This window comes from Episyrphus balteatus, chromosome 1 (assembly GCF_945859705.1).
Source record: "Episyrphus balteatus chromosome 1, idEpiBalt1.1, whole genome shotgun sequence".
NCBI lineage: Eukaryota > Metazoa > Arthropoda > Insecta > Diptera > Syrphidae > Episyrphus > Episyrphus balteatus.
In genome coordinates this window covers 136,257,653-136,277,041 of record NC_079134.1, presented here as the reverse complement: position 1 = coordinate 136,277,041, position 19,389 = coordinate 136,257,653, and the positions used below count along the sequence as shown (strand labels likewise).

General features: G+C 29.7%; 1 protein-coding gene across 3 annotated transcripts in view; it reads right to left on the bottom strand.

Annotated features, from left to right (window-relative positions):
* LOC129921025 (sodium channel protein 60E) overlaps positions 1 to 19,389 on the bottom strand; it is a 264,152-nt gene that overhangs the window by 204,819 nt on the left and 39,944 nt on the right. For all 3 annotated transcript variants that reach the window (XM_056002640.1, XM_056002642.1, XM_056002641.1), the window contains exon 2: positions 4,757 to 5,145. In XM_056002640.1, coding sequence (XP_055858615.1) covers positions 4,757 to 4,790 — 34 coding nt within the window. In that variant the 5' untranslated portion in view covers positions 4,791 to 5,145. The remainder of the gene's footprint in view (positions 1 to 4,756; positions 5,146 to 19,389) is intronic.

The following is a 19,389-nucleotide window of genomic DNA, read 5'->3' as shown; positions in this document are numbered from 1 at the left end:
TACTCGGCTCGCACGCGGGAGTCCCAGGTTCGATTAATAGAAGTGCCTATTTTTTTTATTTTATAATTCTAAATAAAATAAAGTTGGCATGCCATATTGTAGTTAACCCTTTCGGACCCAGCGTTACTCTCATGTAACATTTTTTTTTTAAATTCGTAAAAAATATTAAATTAAACAATTTTTTAGGTTACGATGGCTTAATTGAAAGATAATAATGCCTAGTTACTGGATTATTACAAAAAGTTATTCAAATATCATACCTTTAATTTTTTTTTATCGAGAAAGGGACTGAAATTCACATTTTTTTTTTTTGCAAAAAAAAAAAAATTTATGTATGGTCATAATTTTGAAAAAAAAAAAAGATATAAAAAATGTTAATGCAGAAAGTGTTTTGTTTTTTTTTTGCTTAGAAGAAGTAGCATACATTATAGTTTCATAAAAAGTTATTTTCTCAGCTCTCCGACTTTTTTTTGGTGATCATAGGCAGTACATGTTACTTACATGTAACATGAGAAAAACACATTAGTTTTGCTATTTATTATTTTGGAAAATAACTTTTTGCTATTCATATTTCTTAGTTGTGATGTTTTTGACCCGATAATACCGAAAAAAACATTTTTTAATATTGATTTTCATAGCTTGGGTTCGAAAGGGTTAATATAGATCAACACCTTAAACCAAAATTTCAAAAGAATCTAATGACTTGTTTTGGAAAATTTGATTAAAAAAAAAAAAATTTTTTTTTTTCAAAAATGCATTTCTTCAAAATTTTAGTTTTGATTTATACTTAGACTATATAAATGCTTTTGTATTAAAAATGCTGATAAAATTTAATAAGTCGTTTGAAAGAAATTCTGAATTTAAAAAAAAAAAAAAACGGTTCTATGATAGGTACCGTTAATAATGAGAAAATTATACTTTTCTAGGATTGGTGCATGACAGGTATGGTTAGATAAAGTTCTAAAAATTAATTCCATACAATCATCTGCACAATCTCCAAAAACTTCTACATACCAAGTTTTTCATACGTTCTAATTTAGTTTTGACGCTCAGGATTGACGCTCAGACGCTCAGCCGCTCAGGACGTGGCCGTAGCCTAAGAAATGGCAGTTTCCAACAAAACATTATTTTTTCTGTGCTTCCTTGTTTGTGTAATAATAATCACAAGTGAAGCTGGTGACGTTGTTGTCATACGTGTGTATCCTTGTGACCAGGTCTGTAATAGAATTGATCCAGAAAAGGACGAGTGCTGCAGAGCTCATGGTCATATGCGAAGATACTTCAGAAGTTGCGGTAATGGAGAAAGTGATTTGTGTCATTACACTGAACCAAATCCTTACGTAAATACAACGAAAAATTTCGTTGAGGCAACGAAAATTTAATTAATTTTCAGCCGATGAAAAATTTAATTGGCTCAACGAAATGGCTTTCATACGTTAATGAAGAACTTCATCAATCAACGAAAACTATAGTATTTTAATGAAATTTTTCATAAAAATTTTTGATGGAGAATTAATGAATTTTTACATCACTTTACGAAATTTTTTCATCGACTAACGTAAAATTTAATTAACCACGGTGATATTTTTCGTTAGTCAATGTATTTTTTGATTAATTTATGAAAGAACTTTCGTTAGCTAACGATTTTTTTCGTAAATTTTATGAATATTTTAATTAAATTACGAAAAAATATTCGTTAGCTAACGAAACTTTTCGTTGTATTAATTATTTTTTTAGTAGATTACCTATATAATATATATTTATTGGACTTGTTAAATTATTAATTTAATTCAGCCCATACAAAAAATTGGCGTTTCGACTCGGTGGAGCTCACTTTGACTCATCATTTGACTTATCGTGAGACACCTTGTCAATACGCAAATATTTTTTATATTCAGCTCAACTTACATAGATTTTTTAACAAAAACCTAATGTGAACTATATCCAGCAAGAAACAGAAATGCACCCAAGTCTAGATTTTTTTTTTTTTTTTGTGAAGCAACGATTTTTTTTCGTTAACTGATGTATTTTTTCATAAACCAATGTAATATTTCATTAGTGTATGAAGAATTTTCATAAGCTTATGAAGATTTTCGTTAGTTAATGTTGAATTTCATAAGTTAATGAATTTTTTCGTTACTTAATTAAAACTTTGATAAAGTAAGGAAAATATTCTTATTTTTATTCTTTAAAATGAGTATGAAATTTTTCGTTAATTGATGAATCTTTTCATTGAATTAGATTTTTGGGCACTAAAAAGGAAGAAAAAGTGTATGAAACGTTTTCATTAATTGATGAAGGTTTTCATATTACGAAAAATTACATATTTTCGTTGAGCCAACGAAAGTTTCGTTGGGCCAACGAAAATGTAGTGTATGAAACGATTTTCGTAATTTTACGAAATTTATTATTTTCAGTGTAGAGAATTATAAAATTAAATGTTCCATAAAATATAGTGTCTAAAATTATAAAATATAGTGTCTATAATTATAGGTGTCTAAAATTATGCAATCAATTATAAAAAAATTGATTTATGGAAAAACACCACGAATAAAAAATCTTTACGTTCAAAGTTTTTAAGTTATTTCAATGTTATACCTACATCCTTTAATTTTATGGTTCTTAAAATTAAAAAAGTTTGTAATCCATGGGAAAACCAAAAAATAAAATCTTTTCTTTTATCCCTAAACGGCTAGCGAATAAATGCTTAGTAAGAGTAAAGTAGTTCGAATTGCTATATTTAAATTGATCCTACTTGATCTAAATATATTCTGCCTCTTAAAAACATATTTAATGCCCTATCATTTCCGGCCTAAGCATCAAAAACTATATAGGTATGTATGTATAAATCCAAACTATATGCAAAACAAAAAAAAAAAAATAATTTCATGAAAACTGAATTCATGAATGCATATAGACCAGCGGAAGTTCTACTTGCAGGATATACTCATATACACAGACATAATAGCTATTTGTGGCTATTTATTATGCACTCCATCCAATTGATAAGTTTCCTGCCAATGTAAACGTGACTAACATTTTATTATACCTACCTAAAGCCTCAGCATCAGAGGATGAGTTTTATAATTTACGAGTGCTACTACCATAAATGTTGGAACATTTCATCCAGCACACTACTTCACCTCAAAAGATAAATATTCACATAACGTTTCAGCAAATCTTCTGCTCGACTGTCCTATACAGTCAGTCGTATGAAAAATTTCATATATAGACGAAGGATATCCCTTTGCAAATAATGTAAGTTTCACTTCTGCCATTAATGTTAAAGCACAATGCACACAATTTTCTCTGTTTAGTTTGAAAATAACCACAAAATGAAAAACACCAAGCTTTTTTTTTTAAGATGTTTTTCCTAGATTTTTGTTGTTGTTGGTTGTTGAAAATAGACAATTCTAGGATATGGTAGAGTGACTTTAAAGGATTTATTTGATTTTCACATTTTTTTTTTTTGTTTCGTTTGAAGTCCTTTTTGTGGTTTGATAGAGTAAATATAGTTTCTTTATGGTCGTTGGATTGTACGAGTGTTAAAGAAAATAACTGTCTGTGGTTTTCAGTTCACTTGAAGATAGTTTTCTTGAACTGATGGCTCTGAGAAGGGTTTGAGGTTATGGATCTCAAAGAGATTCCAAAATATTTATTTGGATTGTAAGCACATAAAAGACTTTTCGACCAGTCTATTATAAAATTGTGAAGGAAGAAAAAAGATATATTTGAAGAAAATCACTTGTTTTGGCATTTCCTACGAAAATAAACCTTTTTTTCAAATTTTTGTATAAAAAAAGTGTTTTGATATATTTTATACCAATCGTGAAATATATAAAAAAGAATATTATATATAAGTTTCCTATAACAAACGCTTTTCTCAGTAAAAAAAATTAGTTTTGTAGATTATAGATCATTTAGACCAATAAGACTAGTTTATACCAATCAGTAGAAACATTTTATATATGATTTGCAATGATTTCGTCGGCTTTTCACCAAATTTCACTTATTGATATGGTAATCATACACCTAAATTATTAATTTTTGACATTTGCGGTGTAATAAGGCCTTTATTAATCTTTATACCAGTTATTTATACTTATCATGTCTAATTTTGAAGGTTTTCTTGAAGCTTTTCAAATTATTTAACGAATTTTTTGTTCAAATACTGATAGTTCTGTTGTCAGCTAGGTTTTTATTTCTTTGTTCTTTGATTGGTATAAACTGGTCTAAATAAAAATTTTCCTTGTTTTGGATCTGTGAGTTTATTTCCTTTAAAAATCAACAAAATTCCAAATATTTTTAAGAACCCAATACAGTCCCCCTCTTGCAAAAGTAATAACTTCGAAAATTTCCAAAAATGTCCTTTGTCCTTTTCAAAAATAAAAGGAAGGAAAAATAAAAGGAACACAATAACTGCAACACACAGCACAAACTAATGGTAGGTAACTAAATGTAAATACCTCATGGTCGATTGCACCTGATACCATTGACTGTTTATTCATTTTTGTTTTTATGCTTGACCAAGCATAAAGAGCTGTATTCTCTACCCTAGTACTCTTCATACAGTTGCATTTTGTGTATCAGAAGAATTGAATTTATTCTTCTGTAAATAAAGTCCAAATTTATTGCAATTGCAAATTCCATGCAATTGTAAAATCTTTTCCTTAATATTCTGTTGTGTATGTGATTTTAAGCAAAATTTTTGGCATACACACACAAATATTTATTTTTTATTAAATCAAAAACTTACCTTTGTCATCGCTGGGCGTTTGATCATCAGTCATCTTGAATGAATGTCGTCTTTCTAGCCTGGATTTCCGTCTTTTTTGATGTTGTTGTTTAACCTCACACTCTCGTTATACTCGATTCTTCAGCAAATTCAAATGCGATTCGTTTAGTTGATTTTTTCTTACTCAGCATTGCGGTTACATTTTGTTGGTCCTTTTGAGTTTTATTTTTTGTTTTTGTATTTTTATTTGATAAAACTTTTTTTTTGTGTTTGATCCTTTTATTTTGATTTTACTTTTTTTATTGGAATTCAATTTAAGTATTAATTTTCATTTCATTTCATTTAGAATTGAAGAATTTTTTTTTTAATTTTTAAATTTTTTTTTATTTCGAAGGTTTGGTTATTTTTGTCTGAAAAAAAAAGAAAAAAAGTGGTCACAAACAAAATTTGTTATATCTGTACATAATTTAATGTAAAAAAATTTTGAAATGTAACAAATTAAGAAGTTAAATTTTTCTACACCATCTAAAAGTAAACGTTTCAGCCAAAAAAAACTTTGTCATCAACATTTTTTATTGAAAATTAGATGATTTTTTCAACAACAAAAAATTGTAAGAATCGAAAAATTTTTAAGAGCTTAAAACGTTTCGCCACGCAAGCTACATATGTTCCAGGGGCGTATACAGGTTTGCTTCTTGGGGGGGGGTCATGCCAAATTTTTTTTTTTTTTTTTTTCAAAAGTTTTGATAGCAGGCATAAACCTGAAAATGGGCTTTTTGAATTATTTAACATTAAAATTTGTGCGTCTTGCATTTCGAATCGAAAAGTTCCAAATGTAGTTCTAAAAATAACCAAACAAAAACGGTATGAGATTCGTTTAAGTTTAGCGTTAAGCCTTAAAGCCTAGAACGCTGCTGATGTGAAACGAAATTTTTCGTCGGTCTCCACGAGGACAACGAAATGCTTGCGAAATCTGGACCGAAAAATACTCAAAAATTGCAAAACATAAATGAAAAAAAAAGCAAACACGCATCGCAGAAAGACATGCAATGACAAAATGAACAACAAAAACAAACAAAAAAAATCAAAATGTCATTTTTAAACACACAATGAATGCCCCCGGCAATTGTTTGTGTGCGAAAAAGAAGTTTAGACTTTCAATTTTGTTGTGCCGAACAGAGTACTACAAAACGAAAAGTTGAACGAAATTTTTGGTTTACCATTTCGTTGTTTCATTTTTGTATGGGATTTTTCGTTTCTTATCAGCAGCGTACTAGGCTTTAATTTTGACCAATTGAGGCTATCCTCTACTAAAAAATAAAATGTACTGTACGAGTACTTCGATTGAATAATTTGCCTTAAAACAACTGTTCATTGTTTCCGCTAGCCCAGAAAGTTTAAATAAAAATCGTTTTTTCTTAATAACAGTTTTAACTTTTGAATTAAAAGTCTTCCTAACCTCAGGCAAAAAAAATTGCATTTGAAAATATAATTTTTTTTAAATTTTGTTTTAAAATTGTATGGGAATTTAAAATACCTCTATTAAAATAGTAAAGACAAAAAAAAATATTTTGGCGATATTTTGGAATTCGTCCGTTTTCAGGTATTAATCAGGGGTTTACAATATAAAAAACATTCAGTTGTATTTATTAGATTAAGCCCTGCTTTTTCAACCGTCAGATAGACTATCAGAAGAATAAATATCACTAGAAAAAAAAAACTTTTATTCCTAGGAATAAGCTCTAACTTAGGTTTATCTAACTATTCAAAAAATTAGCCCTATAATATTTAATAATAATATTTAAATTGCCTTAGATAAGGTTGCTTACATTACTTCTATAATTGGCTGGCCATTGATTATTAACAAATCGATAGTTGTTTCAAAAAATGCAACAGATCTAGCAAATTTAGTATGTACAAAATACTGTTATATTCTGTAAGCAAACAAAATTCACCAAATTTTATCAGACGAATGTATTGAACTGGAACATTGCAAAAAACTAAAAAGATTTGAGAATTGATATCCTTCTTTAACATTTTGCCGATGACGAATTTTATCAACAGAATTGACCTCCACACAGCAAGGCCACGCTTCCCTATTTAAAACATATTTTATTCACTTCATCATATGTATAAAAAATAGAAGATATGGCTGCTTCTTTTATTTGCTGGTAAGCAGATATTATTTTTGTGTACCTACCAGATTCAATTTCTTTTACAAGGCTTTGAATATGATACTTATCCGGATTTTGTTTCCATACAAAACTCTACAGCACAGCTCAACTAATATTATCGAACGAATCAAAATAATCCTAATCCAGCATAGCGTTCGCTAAAAATATGACCACATCCCCAAAATATGGTACAATAGTTTGTTTGAATACCAAAAATTTGTTTTACTTTTAATTTTCGTTCATGTTCTAAAACTTCAACCTTTTGAAAATAATCTTACTCAAGAGATTTCAGTATCACATAACAAATTCTTTTTTAAGTTCTGAGTTCTTGGGGGGGGGGGGGGGGTCATGACCCCGTGACCCCCCCCTTGTATACGCCGTTGATATGTTCACCATCAAATAACTTCATATATTTAATTGCGTTTCTAAAGGGTTAAACAACATTTAAGTTTATACTTACTTGAATCATAAGAACGTGCATTTTTACAAAACTTTGAAAAAAAGTGTGACAAAAATTAATTTTTTGTATATTTTTTTAAATTTTTATCGTTAACAAAAAAAGTTGGGTTATTTAAAATTTTAATTCCAATTTTTTTTTGTCAATGATAAAAATATAAAATAAAAAAAATTTGTTTTTGTATTTTTTCAATATTTTACAGGTTAAGATAAGGAAATGCTTTTAAAAAACAGTCACCTCCTCTCCTACTCTTGTACTTGTAAATAAAAGCTAAGAGGCAAATTTTAGGTAACTTTTATCCTGCTACGGAAGGTTATATTTATGAATTAATTTCTCCGACCCCTTCGTTATAAGATTTTTAAACTTTCCAAAATGATTGTTTGTATTTATTTTCAATTCCATTCCGTCAATACAAAAACGAACATTGAGCTGCGGCAAACAGGGGACCTGGGCTAGATTAAATTTGGTGCCATTTTTTCTACAGCCTGGTTTTTTTGGTGACTCACTACTTATGTAGCTCAATAAAAATTTGAAGGTCAAACAACAACAAATGGTTGCTAAGGATAAACAAAAGTTTTTTCTTTGTTGGCTTATAGAGAACATTTTTTTCTAAAACTATATATAGGTAATAATAATTAAATAAAATGCACGACTGGGTCGCACGTACTTGCTTCTGTGGTTCAAAGCATCTTTATCTTAAATATCTATTGGAAATTTAAGATTTTGTGGAGAAAAAAAAAAATAAAAACAAAAAAAAAAAAATCGAAAGTTAAAAAAATTCAATTTTTTAAATATTTTTTGAAAAACTTTTTTTTTTTAATTTTTTTTTACATTTTACACTTCAATACCTATGATGTCTGTAAATTTTGAAAAAATTGACTTATGCTTTGATGAAATATATGAACTTAAAAAACATGTCAATTTTTGTAAAACGCCATATTTCCGCTTTCGGCATTTTTTGAGAAAAACTAAAAATGCAGTTTTGTTAGAATCAATAAGAGTACTGCGCACACCAAATTTAAAAGAAATCGTTAGAGCCGTTTTCGAGAAATTTGAAATACCTCGAAAACGTTATATGGGAGATATGCGTTAAATTGGAGATATTAAAAAAATAAAAAAAACGGTCCTAGGGAATTACGTAAAAATCATCTGTACCGAGTTTCAAGCAAATCCATCCATCCGTTTAGGCCCTAGCTCCATGTACAGATGGACGCACAGACGCACAGACCGACGGACGGCATGACGAAAACCACTTTTTTGATGTTCTCCATCATCGTATTGTTGGTTTTGATTAAAACCTCAATTTTTTTTTCTACACGAAACCAATACTTGCCCTATAGAGCAAGTAAAACAGTAGGTAATCATTTGTTGTTGCTTAGAGCATACAATTTTAACATAGCAAAATACTGAGTTACCACAAAAAAACGTTTTTTTTTTTTATTTTTTAAGAAATTATATTTTTTTTATTTTAACTTTTGTAAAAATGTTCCCGTGTGGCATAAAACATGTCTCACGGTAAATTTACCTTTTGGGCATGGGATAAGTCAAGGCAAGTCCGAGATCAATAATTTTTGTCAAAAAAAAGCTTCTAAGTGCTTAAATTAAAAAAGGCTTAAGAATTTTGACATTTCGACGGTTAAACTTCATAACCTCGTAAGTCGTTTTTGCAAGTTTTTCAGAAATCAAAAAAACAAAATGTTGTGTTTCTTGTTTTTGTATGGGATCTATCAATACGAGTGTTTGAATTTTGTCATTCCTGAAAAATGTTCAGAACAACATTGTAAAGCTGAATATACCAAAAGATAGCTCTGAATTTTTTGAATTGTTTGCATTAATAATATATTTTTCGAATTTTTAGACTTACGAGGTTATGAAGTTTAACCGTCGATTTACTTTTGAATTATTTGCGTTGACCTAGAGCAGAGGATGATTATTATATCAAATCTTTCTTTGAAGATAAAAAAAATCGTATCGGAAAGTTAACAAAGTTACCGGGCTAGGAATATTAGAATATTAGAAGATATTAGAACACGTATACGCCATAGTGCACGCTCCTCATCTCAATTATTCAATGCTAATTTAAAAATTTTTTAATTAAGAAAGATCACTCAGTTAACTATTCTACAGAATAACACAAAAAAAAAATGTCAAATTCAAAAATATTAAAAATTATACGTCATTTTAATTCCGCTGTATTCTTATCAAAATTTCTTTCAAAACAGCTAAAGATTTAATATAAAGTACTTAATTCTGATTACAAATTTTAAAATTTTCTGAGAAAAAAAAAAAAAACAAAATTTGGTGTATTTTTCAAAACTTTGAATTGTGGTAGCGACCCCTAGAACGTGTTTAAACTGGACCAAATTTTACCCAATTTATATTTAAGGCAGGAAGAACCAAATGAAAGGGTGTCTCATTAAAATTTCGAAAATTGATTTTTAAAAAGCACCCTAATATGCATATACTGACACATATTTGAATGAACTTATTTCTCACCTTAAATGGTAAAAATTACTAGTCACAACATGTGAAAATAGTGAAAATAGTTGTGAAACTACGTCCCCGCATCGATTCAAGTGCCAGTTTAGGTGTGAGCAAAATTTCCTTAAAATTTTAAAGTTTTTTGAAATTCAAAAGAAATTTTGAACAAACCCAACATTGCCTCCATCCCAAATAATATAGTAAGCACAAGCAAGAGGGACAGCATGCCGCCCATACTCATCTGACTTTCATTTGCCTTATAACATTTTAATAATTTTAAAAAATGTAGTTTTGAATAGAAGATGTTCTTGTTTTCTACTATTACAAGTGGAAAAAAAAACGAAAAAAGCTCCTACGGACCTAGTTTCGTTGTTGAAATGAAATTAATGTCGCTAGCATTGTAAGGGCCTGTATTTGAATAAAAAATTCTGTATGAACATAGTTCTGTATTCCATTATTCTTCTTTTCTATTATTCTGTATTTCAAAATTCTGCAAATCCATTATTCTGCTTTTTGGAATTCTGTATATTCCAAACTTATACATTTTGATCTTTGCCTTTTGAACAATTTATATTCAATTAACAAATTAAGTATAACAGTGTATAAGAGCCGTTTGCTTAAACGAAACTTAAGGATTTACATATGTTCTACATAAAATCTTATGTGGCAGTCTACGCAGAGGAAAAATTAGGGAATATGAGTTTATGTTCTACTTAAATATTTCAGTTTTGTGTCAGCAAATGGCAATAAAGACCTTACAGAAAAAGAGAAATAAACCCTGGCCTTACACAAAAACAAATTCAAAATAACAAAAAACAATTTGATGAAATATGTACATAATGAAAATTCTTGGCTAAATATTACTCGTATTTTGGTATTCAAGGTATGTCATTGCCATATGCAAATTAATCGGGGAGATACTTTACTTCAAAGTATTTTCTGCAAAGAAAATACCAAAGATCTGTTTTCCAAAATTCGATATACATAAAAAAGTGCTCACTTTTTTTCATTATCAAAACAATTTTTGTTTTATAATTTACAGAATTTTGGAATACAGAATTTTGAATTTACAGAATTTTAAAATATAGAATTTTGGAATACAGAATTTTGAAATCCGAATTTTGGCCCATACAGAATTTCGACCCCAACCCATTTTTTCTATTAAAAATTTGAACTATCTTTAACTTTTTAAAAATTTAATGGCATCAAAATAAATAAGTCTAAAAGCATATTCAGTAAAGAAAAAAAAATCGATCTGTTTTAAATTAGTATAGCTACAAAAGAACTGAGTTTTTTTTTCAAAATTTTATGAATATCCTAAGCTTACCCTGCACAACAAAAACAACAACAAGATAAAGAAAAAAACTAGAATACATCTGACGCATTGATTGCATAAGCCCCCTGGTGGCAATTTGTTGACCCAGTTTTTCTTTTTTTTTTCTGTGGCAGATTGAAATCCAATTGAGAAACAAAAAAGGATAAATAAGAAAAAGGAGAGGTAATAATAAAGAAGAAATTGCAGTTGTTTTGTTAGAAAGATATGGCACTTACAAAGACTTAAGGGTCGGATGGAATTTTTTTTGTGTTCATCTTTCTTTTGTTTTTTTATGTCAGAGAAGAAGAGATAATATGTTTCACCCAGTGATGACAAACCCAACCTACATACTTTTTTTTTTATACCACCATGGTTCATGATACCTATAAAATGTCATCTCGTTTTTATTTTGTATTTTGTGTGACTTCATTGGCAAACCGATGCTGAATAACATAATTTTAAACTTTTATGACTTTGTGTAGGTATCAGCGCCGCGCCGAGTTGTTGTTGGGGAGATAAGAGGAAAAAGACGGGTTTGCACATTTTCGCGTTGTTTTATTCTCGACTCGGAATTATTTATAGCTTAAAGAGGGTTGGGGATGTGTTTTACTTTTTCTATTACATAGGAGTTTATCAAATCATCCACAGCGGGTATTATGAGGATTTGTTTATTTTTATTTTTTTTTTATTTTAAGTGAAATCTAGACCCTTCAGAACAATGTGTAAAATGAGGGTTAAAACATTTGTTGGAGTTAATTTAATAATAAAAATAAGGCCAGTTGTTGTGATAAATTATCCAAAAAAAAAGCACAACAAGTCACCTGCTAAAAAAATGTAGAGGAAAATTTCAAATAAATTGGTTTGCTTCAAAAAGCCTTTGGCAGTAAAATAGAAAAATTTTAAAAAATAGAATTTTTATTTTTACTTCTGAGATTTTCGTATCCAAAAAATATTTTAAGAACAAAAATTTGATTTTTCAAAAACAAAACAAAAAAAAATGCTTTTACTTCCTCTAACAGTAAAGGTTGCTAAGAATGTTAACAGTCCAGACAAAATAGAAATAAAAATGGGCAAACCCAGAAATAATTCGCATAGAGCTGAAAATTGGTACAGAGCCTTTAAATGTCGATTAAAGTAAAATATCAAAAGTTTCCAAAAATTCCTTGTGTGCATAAAAATTGATTCAAGTTTTAATGTCGAAAATGTTATGACACTTTTTTTTCTCCGACATACCTGTCGTTTAGAAGATATCGTTATTTTAAAATGTATCAAATGTCGAAAATATCGTTTTTTTGCCTATAACTCTTAAACGATGAATCCTATCGAAAAGTTGTCTTTGAAAAAATGATACATTTTATCAGATTTTTCTTTTTTCAAAATATTTTTTGTTTTTATTTGTTTTTATTTTTCAATTTTCTCATAAACTAGAAGATATAGAAACATTTAGTTTTCACTGTTCGATAAGGAATCAATTGAGGCAGTTTTCTGTGTGAGTAATTTTTTTACTAAAATCTGGACACAGTCTGGACAAAAATAGTATAAAATGAGTTTTACAAATTTTTTTTTCGCCTATTTTTAACTTTGAAATCGATTATTTCAAAAACTATTGGTTATGTTAAATTTATTTAAAAATTAGAATCAAATGTACAAATTTCCTTTCGGAAATAGTATCATTTATTACTGTAAGTGTTGCCGTTGTTTTTTAATAGTTTTTTTTTTATTTTGATAATTTTTTTTTAGAAAACTGCCCCTCCCACCTAAACGGAGGGAGATAGACCCCCCTTCCAAAAAAAAAAAAAATGTATGTATTGAGCTCCTCTACAAAAACCCGTTATCAAATCCTGGCGCCCAAGTTATCCTACTACGTGCCGAAACAACATTTTTGTTCTATACCTAAAAGTTCGAATTTCTGTATCTGGGTTGAAATCGAAAAATTTTTTTTCTAAGCCAATTTTGAAGTGATTTTCATAAAAAATACCTCGATTGATTGAAAAATTGATATAATTTTAGAATATATTTTTTAAATAGCATGTTGTTTTGAAAACATATACTTTAAATTGATGCCGAATTTGGGCAAATGACAAAAAAAATGGATTTTTTGAACTTTGACAGCTTATAAATTCTAAGTGGTTTAACCAAGTTATATGTTTTATACATTGTTGAAAAGGTATATTTATCTTCTATCAGAAACTGTAAAAAAAAATCGAAAATGGGTAAAAAATTGTCGAAGCTAGAATTTTTTCAATGGGTGAAGGTCCGAAAAACCGTTTTTTGCCCGTAACTCTAGATTTTGGGGGTGTTAGGGGATTTTCAAATACCGTTTCGTATTCAGTGCCACTTGCTCTACAAAACCTGATAGGTCTCCGCACGCGTATATTTTGAGTGTTACACCGTGTAATGTGCTCCTTTATATCACAACATTTTTTTTTTTTGTTAAAGTAGTCTTTCAAAAAGAAAAACAAATTTTTGATTTGGTCAAAATTCAAAAATTGCGAATTTTTGTACCTAGCTTCTAAAATATGAGCTTTTTGATATACATTTTTAATTCTAACGTTTTCCACAAAGTAGTTGAAGACATGCTATAGTAACACTTATCGTTTTAAAGGTAGTGTGCCAAAAAGAGTGGTAGGTCTATATAGAAAATATCGTTTTTGTCTTTTTTCGTCAAATTTTTATACTTAACTCTTCTAAAAAGCAGTTTTTGAAATATATTTTAAATTTATTATAGGTATAGGTTAGGTATCCTATGAAATTTTACATAAAAAATATTAGGATGTACATCGTTAAGAAGATATTAGCTTTCAGAGAAAGTACTAGGTATAGCACATAAATGCATATTATCGATTTTTTTTACTTTTTCGAAAATTGTAAAACCTTTTTTTTTTTTCAATATGTATGTAGTTTTTTTTTAAATAAACATTTAGAAACATTTTTCAAAAGAAATTATTAGAAGACACATAAAATAATAATTCAACACTGAGGGTTTATATTTTTGTAAACATTTTAATGTAAACCCTTTTGTATAAAAATATTCGTCTAAGACCCGATTTTTCAATCTTCTAATAAACAGTCAGTTAACTGATAACATTCAGATAACAAAATTGAATTTTTCAATCTATTCTACAGAAAAAAAAAAAAATAAATAATGTGTGCAATTAACACGTGGTAGAAGTGAAATCTTAAAAAATCATTTTTCTTGCAAAAAAAAAATAAAATAGAAAAAATCTACCTATTTCTATTCTATCACCTTCAAATCCATGTTTTTTATATGACAACCTATATAAATTTTATATCATCTGAAAGCTTGTTGTCTTGGCTCAAAATATATATATCGATCAGGTCTGTGAGACACCTACACAAAGAGCTAGAATTTTTGAAACTCGATGAAATTTCATAAAAAAAAGCAAAAAAAAAAAACATTAAGTTTTATGTTCTCATGCTATTAAATCAATTTTTTTGTTTGACAACCTATACAAAATTTTATACCATGTAAAAGCTTATTGTTTCACCTTGTATAATGATGTATAAATCTTATTTCAAAGATGTCTACAAGAGAAGTTAGAATTTTGTAAAGTCAACCATGTCGAATTTCCAGACTGAGATTACGGTACTTCCTACACTGGTAGCAATTTGAAGTCGTGTCGCGTTTTCGTTTCATCTTGTTTCAAATCACTACGATACTTAAGAAGTTTTCACTTCAAAAAATAATGTCAAAATCAAAAGTTATTAATTAATTTTAATTCAAAATTGTTTTTGTTTTCTTGTGTTTTTCAAAACAGTTTTGACACACTATTTTTGTTGAGATTATTTATTAGAATAATTTTATTCGTCTCTGAAAGAAGCAGATAGTTTTATTCCTAGGAATAAGCAATAACTGACTGTTGATAAATTGATTTTTTTCTCTATCCGGGAAATAAGTACTAACTGACTGTTTAACTGACTATTGAAAAATTGGCCCTAAATCAGTCTTTTATTTAGGTGAAATTCAGTAAACGAGTTGGTTTTATTTGAGGTCTTCAGTTATATTCGTTTCGCTAGTAATAGCTCTACTTTAAGACCCGAAATGGTAAAATGTCAGATGAAAAATGAAATCAATATATTTTTTTTTGGTTAAATGTCTTTAGTTCAACTAGTATTTACTGCTTAAATATGTCATTCTAGCGATCCTATTCCTAACTGCGACCGTACTATAAATCATTACTTTTTTTAATCATAAAAATCACAAATTTATTCACTGTCCAATACTATGATCGTATTAGTACCCCCCCCCCCCCCTTACACTATTACTGATGGTCCATATATCAAATTTATCACATCCGATATCCTTGGAATCAAGCTATCTACTATCTATGTCGAAAGCAAGAGTGTAACACTTTTTTATGGAAGTCAGATATTCAACGACAGAATTATACACTTTATCTCTCGATAATGGCTTAGCAAAGAAGTGTTAAATTTTAACAAAAAAAAAAAAAAAAAACTCAAGATGGATGCTAATGTACAAGTTGAAAGGCTAGAAAAAGTTGTCATCCATTATCTTGCTATATTTTTGTCCTTCGTTTCATCCGTCTCGAATTTTACGTCATTAAGGCGAATCCTTCTTCTAATATAATTTATTATTCAAGAAAGGATCATCTTCACCTTGGCTTAAAAGTCGACGAAGATTTTATAAACAGGGATGTTATCATGCATGACTTGGTTTTTCTTCTTTTCTAAAAAAATGACGACCAAAAGTGTAACCACATTTGATTTATCGATTTGTGTGTTGATGTTAAAAGATCCATCACTTTCTCTCTCGCCTTCGGTTACCCCATTACCACGCAACTAAACCAATACTATACTTCTTAATCATGGAATGAGGGTGTCGGATTAAGAACAAAAAATCAGATATCCTTACCCGTCGCCGGTCTTCGTGGCATACAATTATCATAAGTCGTACCCTATACACATATATTATACTCTTTTTTTCTTCACCAGTGATATGTGTGTGTGAGTGTGTGAAGGCATTATGAATTAAGAAGGACACGCACAATATATAACTCACATTTGGATTGTGGGTGCGTGCTATATTATGGGCTTTCTCTCTAGCTAAAGTATAGACAAGCCAGCTTTGTGTAGGCAAAAAAAAAAAAAAAAAAAAACTCTCGTAGTCAGGATATAAAACACAATTAGATCTCAAATTGAAAGCATAAATACCAACAACGTATCGTTTTTTGTTTCTTTTTTGTTCTGTTTCTATAGCTGCCGAGGAAAAAGAAAAAACCTAAGGAGATTGTTTTATCTCTCGACATAAATGATTTCATTTTAATTTATATTCTTTTTTACATTTTTTTCTTCTTTCTTTTGAGCAATTCAATGGGTTTCTTTGACGTCTGCAAAGCCTCTTAGGCTTAATTTAATAAGTACCAATTTTTTTTAAAAGATTTTTTTTCTTATTACCGCCTTGAATACAGGAAGATGAAACATTTTTAGCAGAACTCCTCTATAATCAGTTGAGAAAAAAATACATATATTTCGTCTTGTCTTTTCAAATGTAACGTGTATAATAAATTGTTATTATCTTATGTTCATGGATGAAGAAGCTTTGTAAAAGGTTATTTCAGTTCTTTTTTGTTAGCATAATGTTTGCTATTTGCTAATTTAATGTGATCTCTACAAAGCAATACAATCATATTGCCCATAAATCTTAACTATACAGCGTGCTAGGATTCGTTTTCTCATTTTAAATGAAATAGAAAACATATCTACTATTCCATACATATTTATGTAAGGTAAATGAAATTTTTCATTCATTTTGATTGCTCATACGCCCGAGTGAACTTCAAAAAGGTTGCCTTTTAGTTTAACTTTTTCCTATAAGTTAAAATACCAAACGAGTTGTTTGAATTATATAGAAAATAGATAAAAAAGGGATTGGGCCAGTTATACTCTTGACCCTTATCAATTTCTATGACATTTAAGGTTTTTTTGCCAATTATTAAACCAAAACCAATGATTTTTTAGTCATTCGAGTAAATAAAACTCTTTTGATTTTTGGTTTTGTTTAAAACTCATTTCTTAATGAGGTTGATATTTGAACTTTGTGCTTTGAATTTTTTAATAGAAAAAACATGCAGGTCAGAGGTGGTTTCAATGAATTTCGAATGATTTTGTTATGAATATAACTTTTTGAAGAGAAATTACTTTGGAATAGAGGCAAATAAATAAGGTAAATAATAAAAGAGACTGGTATTAGGGAATATATTTAATTTGAATTTTTTCGATACTGAAAATAAAAAAAAAAAAAATTTGATAAAATCTGAATATTTTCACCTAGAATCTAATGTATTTTAATCTTTAACTATCAAATAAAAAATAGTATTTTTTAGTTGGATTTGCATTTGTGTAAGGTTGAGAATTGTTCTTGTTCTTATTCGTATTTTAGAGACAGCATCTGATATTTTTCATGCAGAAGAGAGTTTCAGCAGAGTTTGAATAGAATTGTTATTTCTGTAAGCCAACATACCTTTCATAATTTAAAAAATTATTTTTCACTATTTAGGCTTTTGGTTGACTATTAAGAAATTTTCAGAGCTATATGACGATATGACAATTTTTCCTTTAAAATAGGATTGCCACATAGAAGTTCCCATAGAAAAGTGGGAACTCTTTTTACCGACTTCCAAAAAGGAGGAGGTATTCAATTCGTTTGTATTTTTTTTTTATTTTTTTTGAAGTTATACTTCTTATGGGAGGGTGGGTATGAAAATTTACTTTTTGACAAGAATGTCAAAGGGATTATGACGCGATCACCCTGGGTAGCAGGGCTGTCGTTTCACCTTTAGAGTAGGCAGTACTTTAGTATTAAAAAATGCAGTACGCCGCAGTACGGCAAACATAAAACACACAACACAATGCAAGTTACATGTTTCATGTGGCAAGTTGCATGTGGCAAGTTGTATGTGGCAAGTTGCGTGTGGCAAGTTGCATGTGGCAAGTTGCGTGTGGCAAGTTGCATGTGGTAATTTCCATGTGGCAAGTTGCCAGGGTTGCAAAAAGCTCACATTTCAGCTCAGATCACAGCTCAGCTCAAATTTTAGCTAGGTACCATAGCTTAGCTCATTTGAGCTGAGCTGAAAGTGAGCTGAGCTGAAAGTGAGCTGAGCTGAAAGTGAGCTGAGCTGAAAGTGAGCTGAGCTGAAAGTGAGCGCCCCAACTTCCAACGCCTATATCTCGGAATTTTGAAAAAAATGAAAAAAAAATTTTTGATGCCAAAAGGTAGCGAGGACTCTAACCTACATTTGGGTACAACTCCCATCCCTGTAGGTGCACGCGTTCTCAAACCGGGTGAACTTAAAGGTACAAAAAAAGTTAAGCCCGATTCTGAAAAAATAGGTATGATGTGGCGGTTTAACATGGAAGATGATTTTTTAAAAATCTGAGAATGTGCAAAGCGTAGGCCCATGACACAAGCTATCATTGGGTATCACTCTCAAAAATTGCTCTCAAGCGGTTTAGCTTCCAGGAGCATTCAAAGATTCGGGGATTTTTCGAAAAAAAATTTTACCCCAACTTTCAAACGCGATTTTCTCGGAATTTTGAAAAAAATCGAAAAACCGGATTATACCACTATCGGCTAGCTGAGAATATAAGCTTTCATATGGCACCACTCCCCTGTCTCTAGATCAAAGCGTTCCAACGCCTATATCGCGGAATTTTGAAGAAAATGAAAATAAAATTTTTTGATGCCAAAAGGTAGCGGGGACTTTAACCTACATTTGGGTGCAATTCCCATCCCTGTAGGTCCACGCGCTCTCAAACCGGGAGAACTTAAAAGTAAAAAAAAAATAGGCACCATTCTGAAAAAATAGGCATGATGTGGCGGTTTAACATGGAAGGCGATTTTTTTTAAATCTGACAATGTGCAAAGCGTAGGCCCATGACACAAGCTATCATTGGGTATCACTCCCAAAAATTGCTCTCAAGCGGTTTAGCTTCCAGGAGCATTCAAAGATTCGGGGATTTTTCGAAAAAAAATTTTACCCCAACTTTCAAACGCGATTTTCTCGGAATTTTGAAAAAAATCGAAAAACCGGATTATACCACTATCGGCTAGCTGAGAATATAAGCTTTTATATGGCACCACTCCCCTGTCTCTAGATCAAAGCGTTCCAACGCTTATATCGCGGAATTTTGAAGAAAATGAAAATAAAATTTTTTGATGCCAAAAGGTAGCGGGGACTTTAACCTA